Consider the following 21,528-nt stretch of genomic DNA (forward strand, 5'->3'; position numbering starts at 1 on the left):
TTACATTTTAATTTAAGTGTTTTTTTAACCCTTAGAAAATAAATTTACATATCATAGTCACAACTCGCAAGAATGATATGACGAGGGTAGCAAACTTCTTATAATAAGATGTGTAGAATAAAATATATCGAAAATTGGAAAATGATCCCTGCTCATTTACTCATCGGAATTGATATTGTAACAAGAGTAACTTAATTCAAACTGAAACAAAATACACCAAATAACAAGCAGCAAAATTTAGAACTAGGTCTTGTTTCAATAGTATCCATCAATTACCACCATAACTAATATCTAAATAAAAAGTGATCCGGGTAAAGCCAGGAAACACCTTAGATGATTCCAATCTTGTTTGCTACATCCAAGGCATCATAATCAGGTGTCAACCTAACATAAGCCTTCTTGGTTCCATCAGGCCTACAACAAAGTAATACACATAAATTTGTATGAAGATAGGTGATTTGATTATAAACAAATTTCAAATTACCAATGACTGCATAAAGGCTCACCTGATCAAAGTGTTCACTTTCTTGGCCTGGATGTCATACATTTTCTTCACTGCGTCTTTGATCTTCTTCTTGTCAGCACGCAAGTCAACAATGAAAACCAAAGTGTTGTTGTCTTCAATCTTCTTCATTGCCGACTCGGTTGTGAGAGGGTATTTCAGAATTTGATAATGGTCAAGCTTGTTCCTTGGTGGGGCACTAATGCGGGGGTATTTGGGGTTCCTATCCTTCTTCAAAGTCTTAGGGCGATGGAATGTGACCTTTGTTCTGATCTTCTTGGCCTTCTTCTTAAAGGTAGCACCTGACTTCACTGCCTTAGCAGTTTTCAAGGCCTGAGCCTTTGGATCAGCCTTCTTTGAACTATCAACTGCATATAAAACAGAGTTATCAACCCATTGTAACATTCTTAATCTAAATCTCCACTTAAACTAAAAGCCTCAATGTAACTTTATGAGGGTAACCACCTGATAATACAGCATAATGTAGGACCCAAATTAACGCAACAGAGTATTCTTTGTCACTAAAACTTCAATCATAGTTGCCACCAAACAATTTCTAGTTATAATTTCATTGTAAATATGCAATTTGAAGTAATGCTCCAAGGTTAAAATCTACGATAGAAAGGGGTAAATATGATTCCCTACAGTTGGATACAGCTCATTTCATTTCCCCCAAAATATTGCATTTTGAAAAAAGAAGCAGCAAGGCACAAATCTATAGCGTCAATTCGGTACGAAATAAGAATATTGATTGCACAAGAGAAAGTAATGGTGACGAAGAAAATACCTTTAGCTGGGGCCATCGTTCTGCGGAAGATGAACGAACCTTACCTGTGGTGAAACCCTGAAAGTAAAGAAGAAAATGAAGTTAAGTTTCAGTGAGAGATGTTCAACAAAGCACAGAATAGGTTATGGTGTGCGGCAAGGTGAGACGCACCTGCAAGTAGTAGCTAGGGTTTGAATCGGGGAAGAAGAAGAAGAAGAAGAAGAAGAAGAACCACCCGACTCTTATACGAGGATCCACTACCCCATTTCTGGTTTATTTTTTATTGGGCCAATTTTGTTTGGGCTACTTTGGGCTTTACTCATGAACTATGGTCTTAGCCCATATAATGGTATAAACAGTCCAAAAAATTGGGTCTAATTGCCCAAATCCAATAATAGACAATGGTTGGGACCGAAAAGAAGACAATGCTTGACCAAAAAGCTAGACCAAGAAAAAAAAAATGAAGAAGCGTCATTATTTTTTTCCGGAGAAAAAAATATTTAAACAGAAATGATGATGATGATGAATTCAATCAAATGTTACTTTCTTTTCTCTTATAAAATTGTGGGAGGCTTTATTCTTACAATTGTAGGAGATGAATCATGAATGGTTGATTACTCTTTTGCTTTTCTCATTCACAAAGTGCTAAAATAGGATGACATTAGCAATCAATCTCCTGGCTGTATTACAATAATTTTCACATGACAAAAAAAAAAACAATTAAACTTAAATGGTGTGGATGGTAAAAAAAAAGACAAAAATGACATTTTAATTTTGTAATTTTGGTCTTTAAGATTAAAAGTATCCTATTTGAATCTAAAAAAATTTATTTCAATATAGTTTCACCATGAGATTAAAGTTAAATAATTAACGAAATGTTCAGTATAATAACAAGGTCAAATGGAGAACAAGTACAAGTTTCAAAGGTATAAAATCAACTGTAGATGCATCAATATATTTATTTATCATCTCCTTAGTTCTATAAAAAATATTTCATTTAAATTACAAGAAGAATGATAAATAAATATATTGATACATCTACTGTTGATTTTGTATCTTTGGAGCTTGTATTTATTCTCCAGATTATCGAACTTATTCTTATAAATTTAAGGACCAAAACAGGATTATGTCGCTTAGGGACTAATTCAATAATTTACCCTTTTATATATATTTATTTTCATCTAATAAGACATAAGTCGATCCTTTTCTCTCTATATCTTCCCCTCTTGTATTTGTGTATGAGTAATACTAGGGAACTAAAAGGGTATTAGCAAAAAACCAGCCAAAATATTTTTGGTGAATCCAAAATTTCTACGAATTAATATATATGGATGTTTCTTCTGCTAAGTATCAGAATGTTTCTTTTTCATACTAAATGGATGTTCTTTTATATATTTTTCATACTAAATGGATGTTCTTTAAAAATTTTATATTTTTTTAAATTTTATAGATATTTAATTATTTTTACTAAAATATAATTAGATATTTCTTTTGTTAAGTATTAGGATGTTTTTTTTTCATATTAAATGAATTTTTTTATATTTTTGTTTAAATGCTTGTAACATCCACAAGAAATTTTGTTTATAACCTGGTTGGTGACATTTAAGTCTAAAATTACAAAGGAAGAGAAGTTTGTTGTCCCTAGCAAATCATCTACATATGATGATGATGGTATTTATGTGGTAACATAAATCAATTAGTGAGAAGGTGGATTTATATTGAACTTGACAGATTCTCTCCATATGAGCTCCTTGACATCCTCTTCAGTTCATGTTGGATGCTCAAAGTCAAAACTGAATGGCCTCGGACAAACCGGCTCATCATTGATGGCCTCCGTCGCCTCCTTAGATAGCACAATCGGCCTCAGGCTTATGCCGGAGCTACTCGGTCTCGACGCGCCTGTTCCTGTCGTTGTTGACGCCGGTTTCGAGGGGGAAGTCACGTGCGCTGACGCGCGGAAACTCTGAGACTCGAACCCGAGTCCGAACATAAGGTTCACAAGCTCCCGATCTAGTAAAGACAGTTTCGACTAGAAGCGGAAGCGATCGGAGGAGTGGGTTGCGGTGGGGAGGCGGAGAGGGCCTGATGGTGAGAGAGAGATCTGTGTATGTGATTGTTAAAGGTGGGTAGATTAATGTAAGAGAGAAAAGGAAGGTTTTTATAGGTTTTAATTAGGTTTAGTTAATCAATTTTTGATTTTTTAAATTTTGGATTTAAAAAATTTAAAATTAATTATTAATATAAATTAATATGATTTTGTTTAATTTTTGGCTGATAACCTTTTGGTTTTATATACTTTTCTTTTGTGAATATGTTGCATACTTTTTTGCGAGGTTATCGTAGCTTAACAATGATGGGAATAAATTTAGAAATACTAAGTAGCAAACTGTTGCATTATTTTTGAAAAAAAATATATATGTCTATCAATGAAAAATGTGTTTATTTGAGTAATACAATGTATACAATCATGAGAGATGAATGCCATGAATAATTTATTGTTGGGGGTGACACCTTTGAAACAATTTTGTAACAATGGCATAAAAGACATCTTTTGTTGCAATAAATTTTGTGTAGAGTGTAGACTATACTATGTATTCTCTTGTGAGTCTTGTTTATTTACAGTTGAATCATGGTTGAATCCAGGTAATGATCCTTGTAAATCAGAGGCATAAACATGACCCATCTTTATCCTTTTAGTTTCGAGGTAGCGCTTGTTTTCCTCTGTGATTGGTGTCAACACAGGAACACGCCCTATGACTGCCAAACCATACCCTTTTAGACCAACAAACTTGGCTGGGTTGTTAGTCATTAGCCGCATAGTTCGAACTCCTATGTCTCTCAGAATCTGCACATTTTTTTTCCCATGGTATTCAATAAGCTTTTCATGGTTTTAGATATCAGTATCGAAACAAGAAAAGTGAATGATGGACCTGACCTGGGCTCCAATCCCATACTCACGAGCATCAACGGCTAAACCAAGTTCAATGTTGGCTTGGACAGTGTCATGTCCTTGGTCCTGTAAATTATAGGCTTTAAGTTTGTGACCAAGTCCAATGCCTCTTCCTTCATGACCTCTAAGATACACAACTACTCCTCTTCCTGCTTCTTCTATTAACTGCATTGCCAAATCTAGTTGGTTTCCACAGTCACACCGAGCTGATCCAAATATGTCACCAGTTAAACATTCTGAATGCACTCTCACTAGCACATCTTGTCCATCTCCTATCTCTCCCTGTGTTTACTTAATCACTCAGTTTCTAACTATATATATTCAACATCTTCAATCAAGTTTCTTACCTTCACAACAGCCACATGTTCAGTTCCATCTAACTTTGAGCTGTAGCAATATGCTTCAAAATCACCCCATTTCGTAGGCAACCTTGAAACACAAGTTCTTACAACCAATTCTTCGCGCTTTCTCCGGTACCTTGAGATGAGATTAGTTAAAAAATTAACTGGGTTTAGATAAGGCTAAATGATGCCTCTATATCTTACCTTATCAAATCAGTGATGGAGACAATAGGAAAGTTGTATTCCAATGCTAAGTTTGTTAGAGTGGGCAAAGAAGACATGGAACCATCCTCATCATTAACAAGAGCTGAAAGAACAGAAACTGGTGGCAATCCAGCAAGTGAAACCAGATCAACTGAAGCCTCAGTGTGACCTGCTCTCCTTAGAACCCCACCATTTCTGTACTTCAAGGGAAACACATGACCTGGCTTTCTAAAATCTTCTGAGTTAGACTCTGGAGATGATAGAGCAAGAACTGTTTTCGCTCTGTCCGCGGCCGATACGCCTGTTGAAGTTCCAAATTTTGCATCCTACTCAGGTGAAAACAACATTCCTTTATTGAAAAGCATAATGTTATGGTTTGCAAAGTAGAATTAGGCCTATAAGACTATGAAAACACTTTACCACTGTGATAGTAAAGGTTGGGGCTGAAGAATCTTCATCTTCAGTTTCTGGTGACATGAGAGGAAGGTTGAGTCTTTGAAGATCCTCTTGTTTCATGCCAACAGAAACAATCCCTGATCCATGCCTAATCAAAAAGGCTATATCCTTGGTACTAGTCAGAGATGCTGCCATTACAAGGTTTCCTTCAACATCACCATTTTCATCATCTACCACAATCACAAACTAATAGAAAAAAAATTGAATGAGTTAGATTAAGAACATTAAACATAACACTTGATATAAATCTGTTACCTTTCCTTGGCGAAGTGCATTAAGTGCTTGCTCAATGGAAGAGTAACCCTTAGAGGGACAATCTGGATCACCTTCAGCATCACTCACAAAGAAATCAGTAGTTTCCTGTGTTATTTCAGCGTTCAATGTTCCAAATGGTGCTGAAGAAGAAGAAGAAGACGAGGAAAACTGTTTTGAAGCATCACCTAAGAGGGACCCATTTTCATTGTTCCTTTTCAAGTTACCATCTTCATCAAAGAAGTCATATCCAATAGCACAAGAAGCTGAATTCAACAACCTGTTGTTCCTCCATATGCCAAATCTCCCACTGTGATTATTATGATGGCTGCTATATGATCGTTGTTGCAAGCTGCAAAATAATCAAGCATAATAGTCAAGCTTATTTCAACTTTGAACTCAGCATATTAATCAAGAAAAAATAGTGACACACATACCTTGAGCTGGTGATGACGTGGCAAATCAAAGGATGAGGGAAGAATGAAGCTGAGTCCATAGACTCTGTTCTGTGACTTTAAAAATACACAGATTAGTGCTCTTGTTTCGCCATGCATAATAATATATAGAAAAATTATATATACATATATAAAAAAAATGTGGACCTCTAGTTATGGATGTGTTCCAAACGGAACTATATTATCCAACTAACATTTTCAACTTGTGCTTTTATCAATCATCTACTTAATATACTAAAACTGGGTTTTCCCCCAACTACTAAAGGTGACGTGTCGATCTCTCATGCCTCCATTTTCTCTCCAAAGCGAATAAAATTTTTTTCTATTCTAAATTATTTTATTGTAATTATATTGTAATTAATACTAAATGAATAATATATAATTATACTAATTTAGCAACATATCTTCATTATAATTATATCAAATCAATATTTAATGCACTATTAAACTACTTATCAATTATCAATTAAAAATACTTTTAATAATTTTAATGATAATAATAATATCAATAATAGTAATAATAATAATAATAATAATAATAATAATAATAATAAATCTTTGTTACCCGATTCACGTATATCAAATAATTTTTCTAAATTATTTTATAAAAAAATATCTTTAATATAATTATATTATAATTAATATTTAATGAATAATATATAATTATACTAATTTAGAAACATATCTTCATTATAATGGTATCAAATCAAAATTTAATGCATTATTAAAAAATTACCTTAATAATAGATAATTTACATATTTATTTTTGTTTTACTAAAGTCTATATATAGTGTTTTCCTGTGATACATGAATCTAAATTTGAGAGTCAATTCATAATTTTATATTTAGTGTTTTTTTTTACTACTTCATAGAATAAGAATGTATTCTTCGTTTTTTATTGAAGTTGATCCTTTTAAGTACAATTTATAATTTTTTATAATATCATATACTCATTCTATTATATTATTCTTTTGATAATTTTTTATTTGTTGTTACTCTAAGTTATTCTTATCGTCTAATGTTCCAGTTCGATTTTTTTTGCCACAATCATTTATAATGCATCACATCCATGAAATACCTCATCGAGTTGTCTTCACTGATTCGGGTTCCAACTACATGGATGTAAGCGTTCAAAGAAGAGGCAATAGTCTCTACTTTACCGAAGGATGGTTGGATCTACTCACCTATTATGACCAACCCAATGGAATGTGGTTAAAGTTAGATTTCTTAGGAGGAGCTTGATTTTTGATTGAGGAATTGCATTCGCGAAACTTTATAGGGCAAGTTCAAGTTCCATCCCCTCCATGCTTTTTATATCTGCCCGAAAATTTTTGAAGTGGAGCACATAATGAAATTGAATTCCCTCATTTTCAGTTCAGTTTTGCTAAATTCGTGACAGATGCAGATATGCAATTTCAATGATTGGTAATATATTTAAATTTTCTTAGTTTAAACTGTTAATTATTAGAATAACTTTTTAACATATTTTAATTTTTTCAGAAATTACTAGCTTTCTTTTGCATGCATACAATGCCATTGAGGGGAATAAGAGTTAGTTTGGTTTCTCGGTGTGATAATTCTATATCTTGCCACATTGCATGGATAGGGGATGATGAAGCTTATCTAACAAGAAGATGGTCTGATTTTGCACGAATTCTAAATATTGAAACTTACGATGTTATTTCAGTTGGTTGTCGTTATAAGAATGATTCTACACTATACGTGACTAAGGACTAGAATATGTTCAATATTGTTTAGGTAATTTGGTTTTACTATTAGTATTTGATTAAATTATAATTATAGAATTTTAAATTATTGTCTCAATTTATATATTACGATTATTTTTTGTGAATTTTGCTATTTTTAAATAATTTAATAAAATGAAGTAGTGTCAGATATTATTAAGTTTATTTTTATTCTTTATTTCTTTATTTGTATTTTCATTATATTTGACAAAAAATTAACTTATACATATATTAAATCGTTGACCTAAAGATAATTTATTTGCTAATAAAAACAGATTTTTTTTTTATAATTGGAATAAAATTTATTTGCCAATAATCGATGGATAAAATTGAAATTACACCCGTGTCATATAATTATAATTAATTAATTGGTATAAAATGAAATTATACATGTGCCATCAGTAATAATCTAAATAATTATATCTTAACAAAATATAATTTGAAATAATTTATAAACAATTATCTTAACAAAAATAATTATTTAATAATTGATTTAAAAATTAATGCAAAAAATAATTATTAATAATAGTATTATTAACTGGGTAAATAATATAATTTCAAGTTATTACTTGAAATATAAATAATATATGGAAATTTATTGAGTAAATCAATGATTTTGCACCTTAATAATTTGACAATTATTACTCAATTAACCAGTTAATTGAATTAGTAATAACAATTTCCAATTTCAAATTTTGTATATTAAGTAGTTACTAAAAACTGGGTAATAACGATTTACACGAAAAAATCATTGATAAATTCAATTAACCATATAGAAGATAATATACTAACAGTTTTAGTATATTATTTATGGCAAGCGAAATTATTTTCTCAGATTTTATATTAAAATTGAAATTAGTAATAGTTTAAAAAAATGTTTATTAATAAAATTACTAATAGTCACATTTTTATGCACAAGATATATATTTTCTATATATTATTTAAAAAATATAATGAAACATGAATAATAAATGAGTATGTTATTTCTTCGACTAGCTAATTAATGCAAAATCGAGTATCCTTTTTTATTCGATTGAGGTCATATTCTGTTTGGTGAAAGTTTCAATCACCTTAATTAAATCATGTGTTTGTGCCTTAACTTATACAGGTAGTAATATGTTACATATTATTTGGTATATCTAAGTAGTTATTTCCCATAGCGGAGATGTAAAAAATCTTATTAAGGTTTATTGCTGTTCATACCCTGGCCCAAGGACAAAGGCCCAGGTCCAAATAAAAGGCCTAGTCTGAAGGATTAAGCCTAGCTAAATACCGACCTTCACGTAAGAAGTCGGTATCAACCACGACTTACTCTAAAGAAGTCGGACATGAGATTAGCTGGCAGATAAACACTCATTCAAATGAGTAACCGCCCCTAAAATCTCTCTAACCGCTTCATAAAGTCATATCTTAACTTCCCCAAGATAATGGGGCGGTTAACACCCTAAAGATACGGCACTACTCCAACGGTGGTTATTGGCTCACCACTATAAATACACTGACACCCCTCAGGTATCTCTAAGCCCAATACTCTCTAGACCTGCTAACACCCTTGCTGACTTAGGCATCGGAGTGTCTTTGCAGGTACCACCCCCCATTCACTCACGAACACAAGTCGGACGGAGTCTCCCGAGCTGCATACTCATACGGAAACCTTCTCCTTCACACATTTGGGCCAGCCAACGCCATCCATTCAGTTAATCTCCGGTTACCCAACGTAACATTGGCGCCGTTGCCGGGGACCCGAGAGATCATCCATTGATGGCGGACAGATCCCACGAAGAGGGCCATGTGGAAACAGATTCTGAACAAGAGAATCTGGACACGAATAATAACGATGTGGACCTCGCCCTCCACCAGGAAATTGATAATCAGCATAGAGATGGCACCTCCGGAGTAAAGAACCCGAAGGTAAATTCCTCAGAAGGGCGCGAATCAGAAAAAGGAGGACCGCCCCATGTAACTGAACTCATGGGGTTAGTCCACAGCCGCCTGGAACAGTTAGAACAAGAGCGGGAGCGGCAAAAGGAAACTGAAAAGTACCTAAAAGAGGAGATGGAACGGCGAAAAGAGTTAGAAAGAAAACTCTTAAAGCTAGAATCCTCCCTCAAAAATCGCAACTCCCGTGACGAACAGGAAGAGCCACCATTGGGGGGGAGGATCCCTTTAGCGAGGACATAATGAGGGCTAAAGTTCCGAGGAACTTCAAAAGCCCTGATATGGACCTCTACGATGGAACTACGGATCCAAAGCATCATCTGAGCAATTTCAAAAGTCGGATGTATCTAGCTGATGCTTCCGACGCCACACGATGCAAGGCCTTCCCGACCACTTTATCGAAAGCAGCGATGAAGTGGTTCGATAGCCTCCCCCCGAGGTCGGTTACTAGCTTTGAAGACCTCTCAAGGAAGTTTTTGATGAGGTTTTCAATTCAGAAAGACAAGGTGAAACATGCACCGAGCCTCCTGGGAATAAAACAGGAGGTCGGAGAATCTTTACGAACCTATATGGAAAGATTCAACAAAGCATGTTTGGAGATTCAAGACCTGCCCACAGAGGCAGTCATAATGGGGTTAGTCAACGGGCTCAGAGAAGGTCCCTTCTCACAGTCCATATCTAAAAGGCACCCCGTTTCTCTAAGTGATGTACAAGAAAGAGCTAAAAAGTACATCAATATGGAAGAAAATGCCAAGTTAAGAGACCTGAGTTGGCGGCCTGGACCCCCTCCCTCAACTAAAGAGAGGGAAAGGGAAGCCAAGAAAAAGGAAGAACTCGGTCTCGAGAGGCCAAGGAAATATCACTCTTATACTCCCCTGAAAGTTTCTATAGTGGACGTATACAGAGAAATCTGCAACACTGAAAGACTGCCACCCCCTAGACCCATTAAAAATAAAAAAGGGGGGAGCCGCAGCGATTACTGCGAGTACCATAAAATATATGGTCACTCCACAAACGATTGCTACGACCTCAAAAATGTGATAGAAAAGTTGGCTAGAGAAGGTCGGCTTGATAGATATCTCATAGAAAGGTCGGACAGTCATGGAAAGAGAAAGCGAGATGATATGGATAGAAGAGACCCACTACCGCAGACTCCAGAGAGACATATCCATATGATCTCAGGAGGATTTGCGGGAGGGGGGCTTACTAAATCCTCTCGCAAAAGACATCTCAAAAGAGTCTACCAAGTCGGGGAAGAGTCACCCGACCTTCCTACTATTTCGTTCACAAAAGAAGATGGGCAAGGAATAATCCCTGGGCATGACGATCCAGTGGTAATAACTATGATCCTAGCCAATGCCCATCTCCACAGAACCCTAGTAGACCAAGGAAGCTCGGCGGACATCCTTTTCAAGCCCGCTTTCGACAAGCTAGGGTTAGACGAGAAAGAGTTAAGAGCCTATCCCGACACCCTATACGGGTTAGGGGACACGCCAATAAAACCACTAGGATTTTTGCCCCTTCACACCACTTTTGGAAAAGGGAAAAAATCAAAGACTCTGAGTATAGACTTCATAGTCATTGATGAAGGGTCAGCTTATAATGCCTTAATCGGCAGAACTACCCTTAATCGCCTCGGAACAGTGGTATCCACTCCCCACCTCTGCATGAAATTCCCGACCTCAGCGGGAATAGCAACGGTAAGGGGAGATAAAAAATTAGCGAGAAAATGCTACAACGAAAGCCTAAATCTGAGAGGAAGAGGCAGAGAAGTTCACACAATAGAGCTCGGTGGCGCAAGGGCCAGAGAAGAGCTGCGACCACAGCCGGGAGGAAAGACCGAGGAGATACAGGTCGGTAAAGAGGAAGGAAAAAACACTTATATAGGAGCCAACCTAGGGGAAACTCTAAAACAAGGGCTGGCTGAACTCCTAAGAGATAATTCCGACCTCTTCGCTTGGAAGGCTTCCGACATGCCTGGGATTGATCCCGAGCTCATGTCCCACAAGCTCTCGGTTTACCCAGGATCCCGACCTATACAACAAAGAAGACGCAAGCTCGGCACAGAACGAGCCCTAATAGTAGAAGAGCAGGTACAGGCGCTCCTGGAAGCCGGCTTTATTAGAGAGGTCAAGTACCCAACATGGCTAGCCAATGTAGTGCTAGTCAAAAAACAGAATGGTAAATGGAGAATGTGCGTCGACTATACCGACCTAAATAAGGCATGTCCTAAAGACCCTTATCCCCTACCAAGTATTGATACCCTAGTGGACTCCAACTCGGGGTACCAATACTTGTCATTCATGGACGCCTACTCGGGATATAATCAAATCCCGATGTATGAGCCCGACCAGGAGAAAACATCGTTCATCACACCCAGAGCTAATTATTGCTACGTGGTCATGCCATTCGGATTAAAGAATGCAGGAGCCACATATCAAAGGTTGATGAATAAAGTGTTTTCCCCTCACCTGGGGACCCTAATGGAAGTATACGTCGACGACATGCTAGTGAAAACCAAGAAGGAAGTCGACCTCTTATCCGACCTCTCACAAGTCTTTGACACCATAAGGCTGCATGGGATGAGACTAAATCCTGCAAAATGCGCCTTCGCGGTGGAGGCAGGAAAATTTCTAGGATTTATGCTAACACAAAGAGGGATTGAGGCCAATCCCAATAAATGTAGAGTCATCCTAGAAATGAAAAGTCCGACTTGTTTGAGAGAAGTCCAGCAGCTCAATGGCCGACTTGCAGCCCTCTCCAGATTTTTGGCAAGATCGGCACTAAAATCCCTTCCACTATTTTCCTTATTAAGAAAGGGATGCCAATTCGATTGGACTCCGGAATGTGAGGAGGCGTTCCAAGAGTTCAAAAAGTTTTTAAGCCAACCTCCTATCTTAACCCGACCAGTACCAGGAAAAGACCTCGTTCTGTACTTATCCGTAGCAAACAGGGCTGTCTCGTCAACCCTGATAAAAGAAGACGAGGTCGGACAACACCCAGTCTACTTCATCAGTAAGGTCCTACAAGGCCCTGAACTAAGATACCACAAACTAGAAAAGTTTGCCTACTCCTTAGTAATAGCCTCACGAAGGCTACGACCTTACTTTCAAGCTCACACAATAAGAGTCCGTACAAACCAATCCATGAAGCAAATCCTCCAAAAGACGGATGTTGCAGGGAGAATGGTTCAATGGGCAATAGAGCTCTCCGAGTTTGATCTGAGAATATGAAACTCGGACAGCAATTAAAGCTCAATGCCTCGCCGACTTCGTAGCAGAATACGCAGGGGACCAAGAGGAAAAGCCGACTACATGGGAACTCTATGTAGACGGATCCTCCAACAAAACAGGGAGTGGCGCAGGCATAATATTAGTAGATGAAAGAGGAACCCAGATAGAGGTTTCCTTAAAATTTCAATTTCCGGCTTCAAACAATCAGGCAGAATATGAAGCCTTAATAGCCGGACTAAAGTTGGCAGAAGAAGTCGGTGCTACAAAAGTAATGATATACAGCGACTCACAGGTGGTGACCTCCCAAATAAGCGGAGAATATCAGGCAAAGGACCCTAATATGAAGAGGTACTTGGAAAAAACCCTGGAGCACCTTGGGCGCTTTGCAGAAACCGAGATCAAACACATAACTCGGGATCTAAACAGCAGAGCGGATGCCCTATCCAAGTTAGCAAGTACCAAACCAGGAGGAAACAACAGAAGCCTGATTCAAGAAACCCTCCAAGAGCCCTCGGTAGCAAAAACAGAAGATAAGCAAGAAGTACTTGAGGTAGTCGGTTTAAACCTCGGATGGATGAATCCCTTAGTCGAATACCTGAAATTCGACATCCTCCCTAAGGAGGAGAAAGAAGCTAAAAAGATCCGAAGGGAAGCACAACATTACACCTTGGTGAGAAATGTCCTCTACAGAAGAGGGATATCAACACCATTGTTAAAGTGCGTACCGACCTCAAGAACCGCCGAGGTGTTGGAGAAAGTACATAGTGGGATCTGCGGAAACCATCTCGGAGCAAGGTCGCTCGCCAGGAAAGTAATCCGAGCAGGATTCTATTGGCCGACCTTGCAGAGAGATGCCACAGAATTTGTGAAAAAATGCCAACAATGTCAGATGCACGCAAATTTCCACGTAGCTCCACCAGAAGAGCTCATCAGTATCACTTCTCCATGGCCTTTTGCAAAATGGGGAATGGATTTGTTAGGTCCTTTTCCCCAAGCGCCAGGACAAGTCAAATACTTGATCGTGGGAATAGATTACTTCACAAAGTGGATAGAAGCAGAACCATTAGCCACTATCACCGCTCAAAGAAGTCGCAGGTTCCTCTACAAAAATATCATCACAAGATATGGGATACCTTATTCCATTACTACAAACAATGGAACCCAATTCACCGACACCACCTTCAGAAGCTTAGTAGCCAGTATGAAAATCAAACATCAGTTCACCTCGGTGGAGCACCCACAAGCCAACGGGCAAGCCGAGGCAGCCAACAAAGTCATACTGGCAGGGCTAAAGAAGAGATTGCAAGAAGCAAAGGGAGCTTGGGCTGAAGAGCTCCCTCAGGTGCTATGGGCTTATAGGACAACCCCCCAATCCCCCACAGGAGAAACACCTTTCCGACTAGTCCATGGTGTAGAAGCCATGATTCCAATAGATATCAATGAGCAAAGCCCAAGGGTAATTCTCCATGACGAGGTCGGAAATATACGAGGACACAAAGAGGAGCTCGACTTGCTCCCCGAAGTCCGAGAAGGTGCCCAGATAAGAGAAGCGGCATTGAAACAAAGGATGACTACCAGGTACAACAAGAAAGTCATTCGAAGAACATTTGCCTCGGATGACTTGGTCCTAATCAGAAACGACATTGGAGTCAACAAATCAGGAGAAGGAAAGCTCACCGCAAATTGGAAGGGACCATACAAAATCAAGGAAGTGTTAGGAAAAGGTTATTATAAAGTAACCGACCTGAACGACACTGAGCTACCAAGGTCGTGGCATGCTTGTAATATGAAAAGGTACTACAGTTAAAAGCGAACTCTACTCCCTGATGTACTCTTTTCCCAACTTCATGATTTTTTCCCAAAAGGGTTTTTTTCTGGAGAAGGGTTTTTAACGAGGCATCATAGTAGAGGCTAAGGGAAAATAGGCTATCAAGACCCTTCGTAGCAAGAAGGTACCTCCCCAATTAATAAAGATCTTTTTCATTTACAATATCTCTTATAATATCCTTCTTTATTTTTCTAAGTCTTTCTACGAAACGCGCCGACTTAAACTCGACAAAACGTGAAAATCCCATGAACCGACCTAGATGGTCGTCAGGATAAAACAACGAGGTACAAGTCGGCGTAAAGAGGTTGTATGAGTTGATCGTAGAAACTCGGGAACAATCCGACTCATAAGTCGAAATGGGAACCCGAGTAAATAAACTCGGAAGTACCCCGAGTAGAAAAAACGCATCACAAAAGTAACCTAAGTCATAAAAACTCACTAAAGCAAAGTCGAGTATAAAGGATAACAAAAAGAGATTGGAAAACCTGAGGAAAGTTTAAAGGCTGCCTAAAAGCCCTTAAACAAAAAGGCTCGGAAAAACAAGACAAACCAATAGGAAAGATTTTTAGAGAAAGATCAAGAGGGTTTTAAATTAGAAAAGCATGCACGCATAAGGTAACTTAAACCCTTATCCAAAAAAAGGTATTTATTTTGTTAATCTAAACCCTTATTCAAAAGGGCACTTGCCGAAATATTTTGTTTACGGCCTTAAAAGGCCAAAAGAAATTGTTCAAGCGTCACCAAACAAACATATAAATGAGTTTAAAAAAGGGGGGACTCACAGGCCGAGCCCCCATATAGCCATAAAAAAAGTCATTTCTGCAGAGGAGTAGACGGATCACCACCACCACCAGACTCAGGAGGAGCGCCACCGGGACCAGGAAGAGAGGCTGAAGAGGAAGTCGGAGGAATAACTGAAGAGCTCGGAACATCTTTAGGACGAGGAGGGGACTCAATAATCCTCTGCCCCCGAGTCTTCAATTCTGACTCGGAAACAACCACGGGGACAGGAGGATCCACGATAGCACCATCAATAACGACTTTATCAGGATGTAAAGGAGAAAGATCCAAGTCGGGAGCGATAACTCTGACTTGCTCCAGGAAAATTCTCCAAGACTCTTCGGCACCATCAGCAATAGAGTCCTCCAACTCGGTGTATGCATTCCGAGAATTCAGCAAATCCTTCCTCACAGACACAAGATCCTGAAATAAACTCTGGTAACTATCCTGTGCTGTCTTCCTCAAGTTCGCCTCCATAGTACATTGGGCCCGCAGCTTGCTCTCCTTCTCCCGAAGGCTATCTCTCTCCTCCCTCAATTTAGCTACCTCCTCCCTCAACTCCCTCTCATGATCCTGGTAAGCAAGAAGCCTCCCCTCCAACTCTTCAACCTTCGAGGTTACCCCCAAAGAGCTGAGGGGAGTCTTCTCGAAGATATCCAAAAGCTTGCCACAAACACCCGCCGCCCGAAAACTCTCCTCAGCCAGGATGGTGAGGTGGTTTCGAACAGAAACATCATCCATACTTATATGAGGATAGATGTTCTTTCGGACGAATGCAAGAGCATCCGCCTTAACCCTACCATCAAAAGAAGAGCCAGACTCTAAAGTCTTACGCTTCTACTTCTCTGGCTCAGAAAGAAGTCGGGCGGAAGGAAGTGGTCGGGACAAGCTGGAAGAAGAAATCACAATGGGCTGAGAGGGAGTCCCCACATTTTGAGGAGGAGGAGGAGGAGGAGGAGGAGGGGAGACGATTGCCCTGGCACCACCGGCCCTGGCCCGAGACTTTGCCTTAGCCTCCTGAACTCTCTGGTAAGATTCCTGAGCATTCTTCCTTGCCATATCTGCAAAAGAAATAATTAGCAAAATTTACAAGTCGGCAAAAACTCAAGTCGACAGAAACAAGTCGGAAATAGGAAATGCATTTACTACCTAGTTGCGACCGAACAAAGGTCGGCGTCCCCTGGAGGAATTTCCTAGTATCCAAGTATGGGGCCCTCCCCCACGCTTCTCGGAAAAACCCCACAATGGCCGCCTCCACCTCGTCCAGGTCATCTAGACCATACTTCTCACAAGGGGAGGCCTCCAGCCAATAAAGGGGAAAGCGAGGGGAAGAATGCTCATCCAGAAAAAAGGGGTGGTGACCTTCTACAGCTTGCACTTTGAAAAAATAATTTTTGAAGTCATGGAAGGATTCGTCAAAAAGAGTGAAAATCCTCCGACCTTGTATGGCTCGGAAGGATACCCATTGCTGTTTGTTGTTTAGCCCACTAAAGGGCTTAGTCATATGGAAAAGAAAGAAGAAAATTCTCAAAGAGGTCGGAAAGTCCAAAGCGTGACTGACAAACTGATAAATCTTCAGAAAACCCCAAGAATTGGGGTGAAGTTGAGTAGGGGCAACTCGACAGTGGTGCAAAACAGATATTTCAAAATCCGAAAAAGGAAGAAAAACACCCAAGCGGGTGATCATACATTCATACATAAAGAAAAAATGAGGGGCCGCCTCATTGACTCTCCCAAAACAAACTCGGTCTTCCGGACCCGGGGTTATCAACTCATATTTTGGCTCGTCCTCCTCCGAAGTACAAAGCCTGTGATGAGTACGAAGATGAGTAATAAACTCAGCGTCGACCAAGGGTTCCTCCCCAAGGACCGTGACATCAACCCACTGAGAAAGAATATCTACAGAAGCCATTTTTTCTTTATATAATGAAAGGTGACAGAAACCTACAAAAAGAAAAAAGAAAAGGAAAATAAAAAAACAAGGTCCCTAAAGAGGGGAGATACGAAGCCAAAATCTACAGGCCAACCTATCTACCCACAAAACAAAAGCATGCAAACACAAGGCATGACGTGAAAGAAGAAAAGCTAACCTTTAGTCGAAAGTAAGGGTTGGATGAAGTAGAAGTCTTCAAAGCAAGAATGCAGCACGAACAAAGAAAGAAGAAGTTTGAAAGATTGCAGAAACGGAAAAAGGAAAGAGAGGGAAAGCATTTATAAACATGCTAAGGGGCATAATGGTAAAAGCGGAGCAGTCATTAATGAGATTGCACCGTTACCAAAGCCCTCAATCCCTAAATACTTCCCCAACGGACACGACGCTTGAATTGACGTAACTGTCAGAAACAAAAGGTCGCGGAAATCACGTCGGTTTAAAAATCCGTGTTTCCTCCAAGAAAGTCGGCTACGAACCCGAGTTAAATACTTGAACCCAAGCTCTAAAGAGACTTTGGGCTCAAGTAGGGGCACTGTTCATACCCTGGCCCAAGGACAAAGGCCCAGGTCCAAATAAAAGGCCTAGTCTGAAGGATTAAGCCTAGCTAAATACCGACCTTCACGTAAGAAGTCGGTATCAACCACGACTTACTCTAAAGAAGTCGGACATGAGATTAGCTGGCAGATAAACACTCATTCAAATGAGTAACCGCCCCTAAAATCTCTCTAACCGCTTCATAAAGTCATATCTTAACTTCCCCAAGATAATGGGGCGGTTAACACCCTAAAGATACGGCACTACTCCAACGGTGGTTATTGGCTCACCACTATAAATACACTGACACCCCTCAGGTATCTCTAAGCCCAATACTCTCTAGACCTGCTAACACCCTTGTTGACTTAGGCATCGGAGTGTCTTTGCAAGTACCACCCCCCATTCACTCACGAACACAAGTCGGACGGAGTCTCCCGAGCTGCATATTCATACGGAAACCTTCTCCTTCACACATTTGGGCCAGCCAACGCCATCCATTCAGTTAATCTCCGGTTATCCACCGTAACAATTGCCAAATAATTAGTGGATGAATAATAGTAGATTATATTATTTTGGGAAAGTATTTTCATTATAATTATATCAAATCAATATTTAATTATGATAAAATATGTTAATTATAATTATATTATAGAATTATAATAATTATGATATTTATGTTATATATTTTAATCATTTATGTACGTAAATAATTAGAAATCAAAATATAACTTATAATTATCCGTGCCATGCAAGATTAAATAAGATATATAATAACATAGATAATTTGTTACTTATGCTGATTAAATACAATAAATATATATTAATTTAGTTAAAAAAAATCACTGTCTTCTATGTTTTTCTATTTATTTTTTTTAATTCATTAAATCCAATCAATTATAATAAATTAATTATATCAACTAATTAATTCAATTAATTATTTTTTAATTTATTTTTTGAATTCAATAAATCAAATAAAATTAATTATACTAATTATTTGTATTGACTAATTGATTTGATTAATTCTTAAAAATATTTTTATTTAATTTATTTAATTTATTTAAATATAACTAATTAATTATTTAATTTTATTAGGATAAATATCAAATTCTATTTCTAATATAAAAATACAAAATTTTATTCATTCCATTTTTATTTTACCACTATAAAAGACCATATATGCTAGAAGAAAATATCATTCATTTACCAATTACTCTTTCATTGGGTAGCTTTTACAACAATTATTTTTCTTCCTATGAGGCGCCGTCAGAAGAAGGCAACTATCATGAACACAAATCAGCACACACTCTTCAACTCCCGTGCTCATCATTTAGAGCAATATATGATATGTTATCCATTAAGCATTTATAGACCATGGTGTTATCATATTTGCATAAATAAATAAAAAATTCATAATTAAGCTTAAGTCATTTATTTATTTGTGTGGTATATTGTAGTGTGAAATTACTTTTTGTTTGTGTTGTGCAATGATATTATGATTTAATTTAAGCTTTTATTTTAGAATTGTGTTATGATTTTATCTCATCCTTTTTTCTTAGATATTAAGTTGATGTATTTTTATTTATTATTATTGAAGCAGATGTGATATAAAATTTGTAAAAAAAAAAACTTACATTCAATTTATTTTATTGTAGTCTTCTATTCTTCTATTTTTTATTCTTTTATTCATTTTATTTTCTTTTTAAATATCATATAATTTATTATAATTTATACCAATTAATTAATTATAATTCATTATATCAGTTAGTTTAATTCATTAATTTATAATATACATGATCAAATAGATCATTTATTACTTATACGTTTATTTTTCTAAAATCTAAATCTGAATAATTATATTTTCAGTTTTTTATGAACAAAATATTATTAATAATGAATAATAATTAACCATTCATACTTTTAATTAAAGTGTTTGGATGATTTTTATATTTATTAATATTAATTATTGATTATTTTTTCATAAATAAATTATATTATAATTTTATGTTAGTTCATAATTGATTAATGATTAATGTTTATAAAGCTATGTTACTCTAAATTTTATATTTTATAAATATTTTATTTAAATATATTTTTTTAACATAAAAATGTATTATTTTTAATAATATCATAATTTTATATTTTTTAATTATTCTAAATGAATATTTTATCAAATACTAATTAAAGCTATTCTTCCATTTGCTTTTACTAATATATTTTCTAACTATTATATAAAATTAAAATCGTATTAATAAATTTAATATTAAAGTTAATTTGGCTTTTTATTATTTAGAGTGTTTTTCAACTCAATAATTTTATACTCTTTACTTTTTTTTAGTTTCATTTTGAATTTTAATTTAGTACTCAAAGGTAGTGAAATTCTATTGATACTGAAATAAAGTCACAAAAGGGTCCATAGGGTAGAATAAGTAAAATAATGTGATACCACATTGCAACATTCAAATGAAACAACTTAGGATCTAAAATGTTTATCTTTCTCTTTCTCACCGTCTATTATATTATCTATCCTATCATATAAAAATCGAATTTTTACCTTTAATGATAGAATCAACGTAGCATGCTTCTGTATTATTTTGTTTAACTCATTAAAGTCAATTCATTATGATGAATTAATTATATCAACTAATTAATTTGAATAGATATTTAAGTATCACACAATTTAAAATTATGTATATTAATTATTTGATTTAATTTTTATGATATATAAATTTAAGGAATAAATTAAAATAGGATAATTTATTACTTATTTAAATTGAATACAACAAATATAAATTAATTTAGTTAAAAATTTACTATTTTCTAATCTTCTATACATAAAAATGACAAAACAAAATTATAAAAATAATCTTTTTATCACTTTTGCTATTTTAATTTTATTTTCTTTGTTTTTTATGTATAATTTTATTTTATATTAACTTTTTTTATTTAATAATAAAATATACTCATATTAGTTTTATCATATAATAATATATTTTTCTCCTATATTAATCAAAAAATTTCAATAGTTATTAACTACATCTATTACTGAGAAGTGAGAACTACGAGAAGTTAAACCCAGGTTCAAAATGCTAAAACAAAGAAAAGAAAATAGTGAATATATGATTAGAGAAAAATGTATAATAATGACAAAATATACTAAAACTGGATTTTTTCTCCAACTAATAAAAGTGAGGTGTTAATTCCTCATAAATTTATTTTTTCTCTAAAATAAAATCACTATTTTCTTTTCTAAATTTATTTTAAAAAAATATATTTATTATAATTATATTACAATTAACATTTAATGAATAATGTATGATTATACTAATTTAGAGAAATATTTTTATTATAATTATATAAAATCAATATTTAATACATTATCAACTAATAAAAGTGAGTTGTCAATTCCTCATGAATTCATTTTCCCTCCAAAATGAAAGTACTATTCTCTCTTCTAAATTTATTTTAGAAAAATGTCTTTATTATAATTATATTACAATATTACAATTAGCAATTAATGAATAATGCATAATTATAATAATTTAAAAAAATAAAATAAAGTCCAGTAATTTATCTTCCGACTGCACACGTGTATAGAATAACTTTTAAGAAGG

The 21,528-nt window shown here is 35.9% G+C and overlaps 2 protein-coding genes across 3 annotated transcripts; both read right to left on the reverse strand.

Annotated features, from left to right (window-relative positions):
• Nucleotides 1-125: 125 nt before the first annotated feature.
• LOC112706727 (large ribosomal subunit protein uL23) lies at nt 126-1,709 on the reverse strand. Its single transcript, XM_025758167.3, has 4 exons — nt 1,440-1,709; nt 1,290-1,346; nt 507-870; nt 126-414 (listed from the first exon to the last, which is right to left on the reverse strand). The coding sequence occupies exons 2-4, from the start codon at nt 1,303-1,305 to the stop codon at nt 330-332; spliced, it is 465 nt and encodes a 154-aa protein (XP_025613952.1). The 5' UTR covers nt 1,306-1,346; nt 1,440-1,709; the 3' UTR covers nt 126-329.
• Nucleotides 1,710-3,685: 1,976 nt separating this feature from the next.
• Nucleotides 3,686-6,126, reverse strand: LOC112706728 (monofunctional riboflavin biosynthesis protein RIBA 3, chloroplastic). Of its 2 annotated transcripts, XM_025758169.2 has the most exons (8): nt 5,909-6,126; nt 5,660-5,823; nt 5,475-5,545; nt 5,184-5,405; nt 4,764-5,089; nt 4,566-4,695; nt 4,204-4,500; nt 3,686-4,113 (listed from the first exon to the last, which is right to left on the reverse strand). In XM_025758169.2, exons 1-8 carry the CDS (start codon nt 5,965-5,967, stop codon nt 3,856-3,858), a joined length of 1,527 nt encoding a protein of 508 aa, XP_025613954.1. In that variant the 5' UTR covers nt 5,968-6,126; the 3' UTR covers nt 3,686-3,855. The 2 variants fall into 2 exon arrangements, with proteins under 2 accessions (XP_025613954.1, XP_025613953.1); XM_025758168.2 differs by having other exon boundaries at nt 5,475-5,823.
• Between the last annotated feature and the right edge of the window lie 15,402 nt (nt 6,127-21,528).

Source organism: Arachis hypogaea, chromosome 8 (assembly GCF_003086295.3).
Source record: "Arachis hypogaea cultivar Tifrunner chromosome 8, arahy.Tifrunner.gnm2.J5K5, whole genome shotgun sequence".
NCBI lineage: Eukaryota > Viridiplantae > Streptophyta > Magnoliopsida > Fabales > Fabaceae > Arachis > Arachis hypogaea.

Coding starts and splice junctions, on each gene's coding strand:
- LOC112706727 (XM_025758167.3), bottom strand. Junction 415..506: donor AAAGTGAACACTTTGATCAG/GTGAGCCTTTAT, acceptor ACTTTGTTGTAG/GCCTGATGGAACCAAGAAGG.
- LOC112706728 (XM_025758168.2), bottom strand. CDS start 5,967: ATGGACTCAGCTTCATTCTTCCCTCATCCTTTGATTTGCCACGTCATC. Junction 5,406..5,474: donor ATGCACTTCGCCAAGGAAAG/GTAACAGATTTA, acceptor TTTTTCTATTAG/TTTGTGATTGTGGTAGATGA. Junction 4,696..4,763: donor TCCATCACTGATTTGATAAG/GTAAGATATAGA, acceptor TCTCATCTCAAG/GTACCGGAGAAAGCGCGAAG.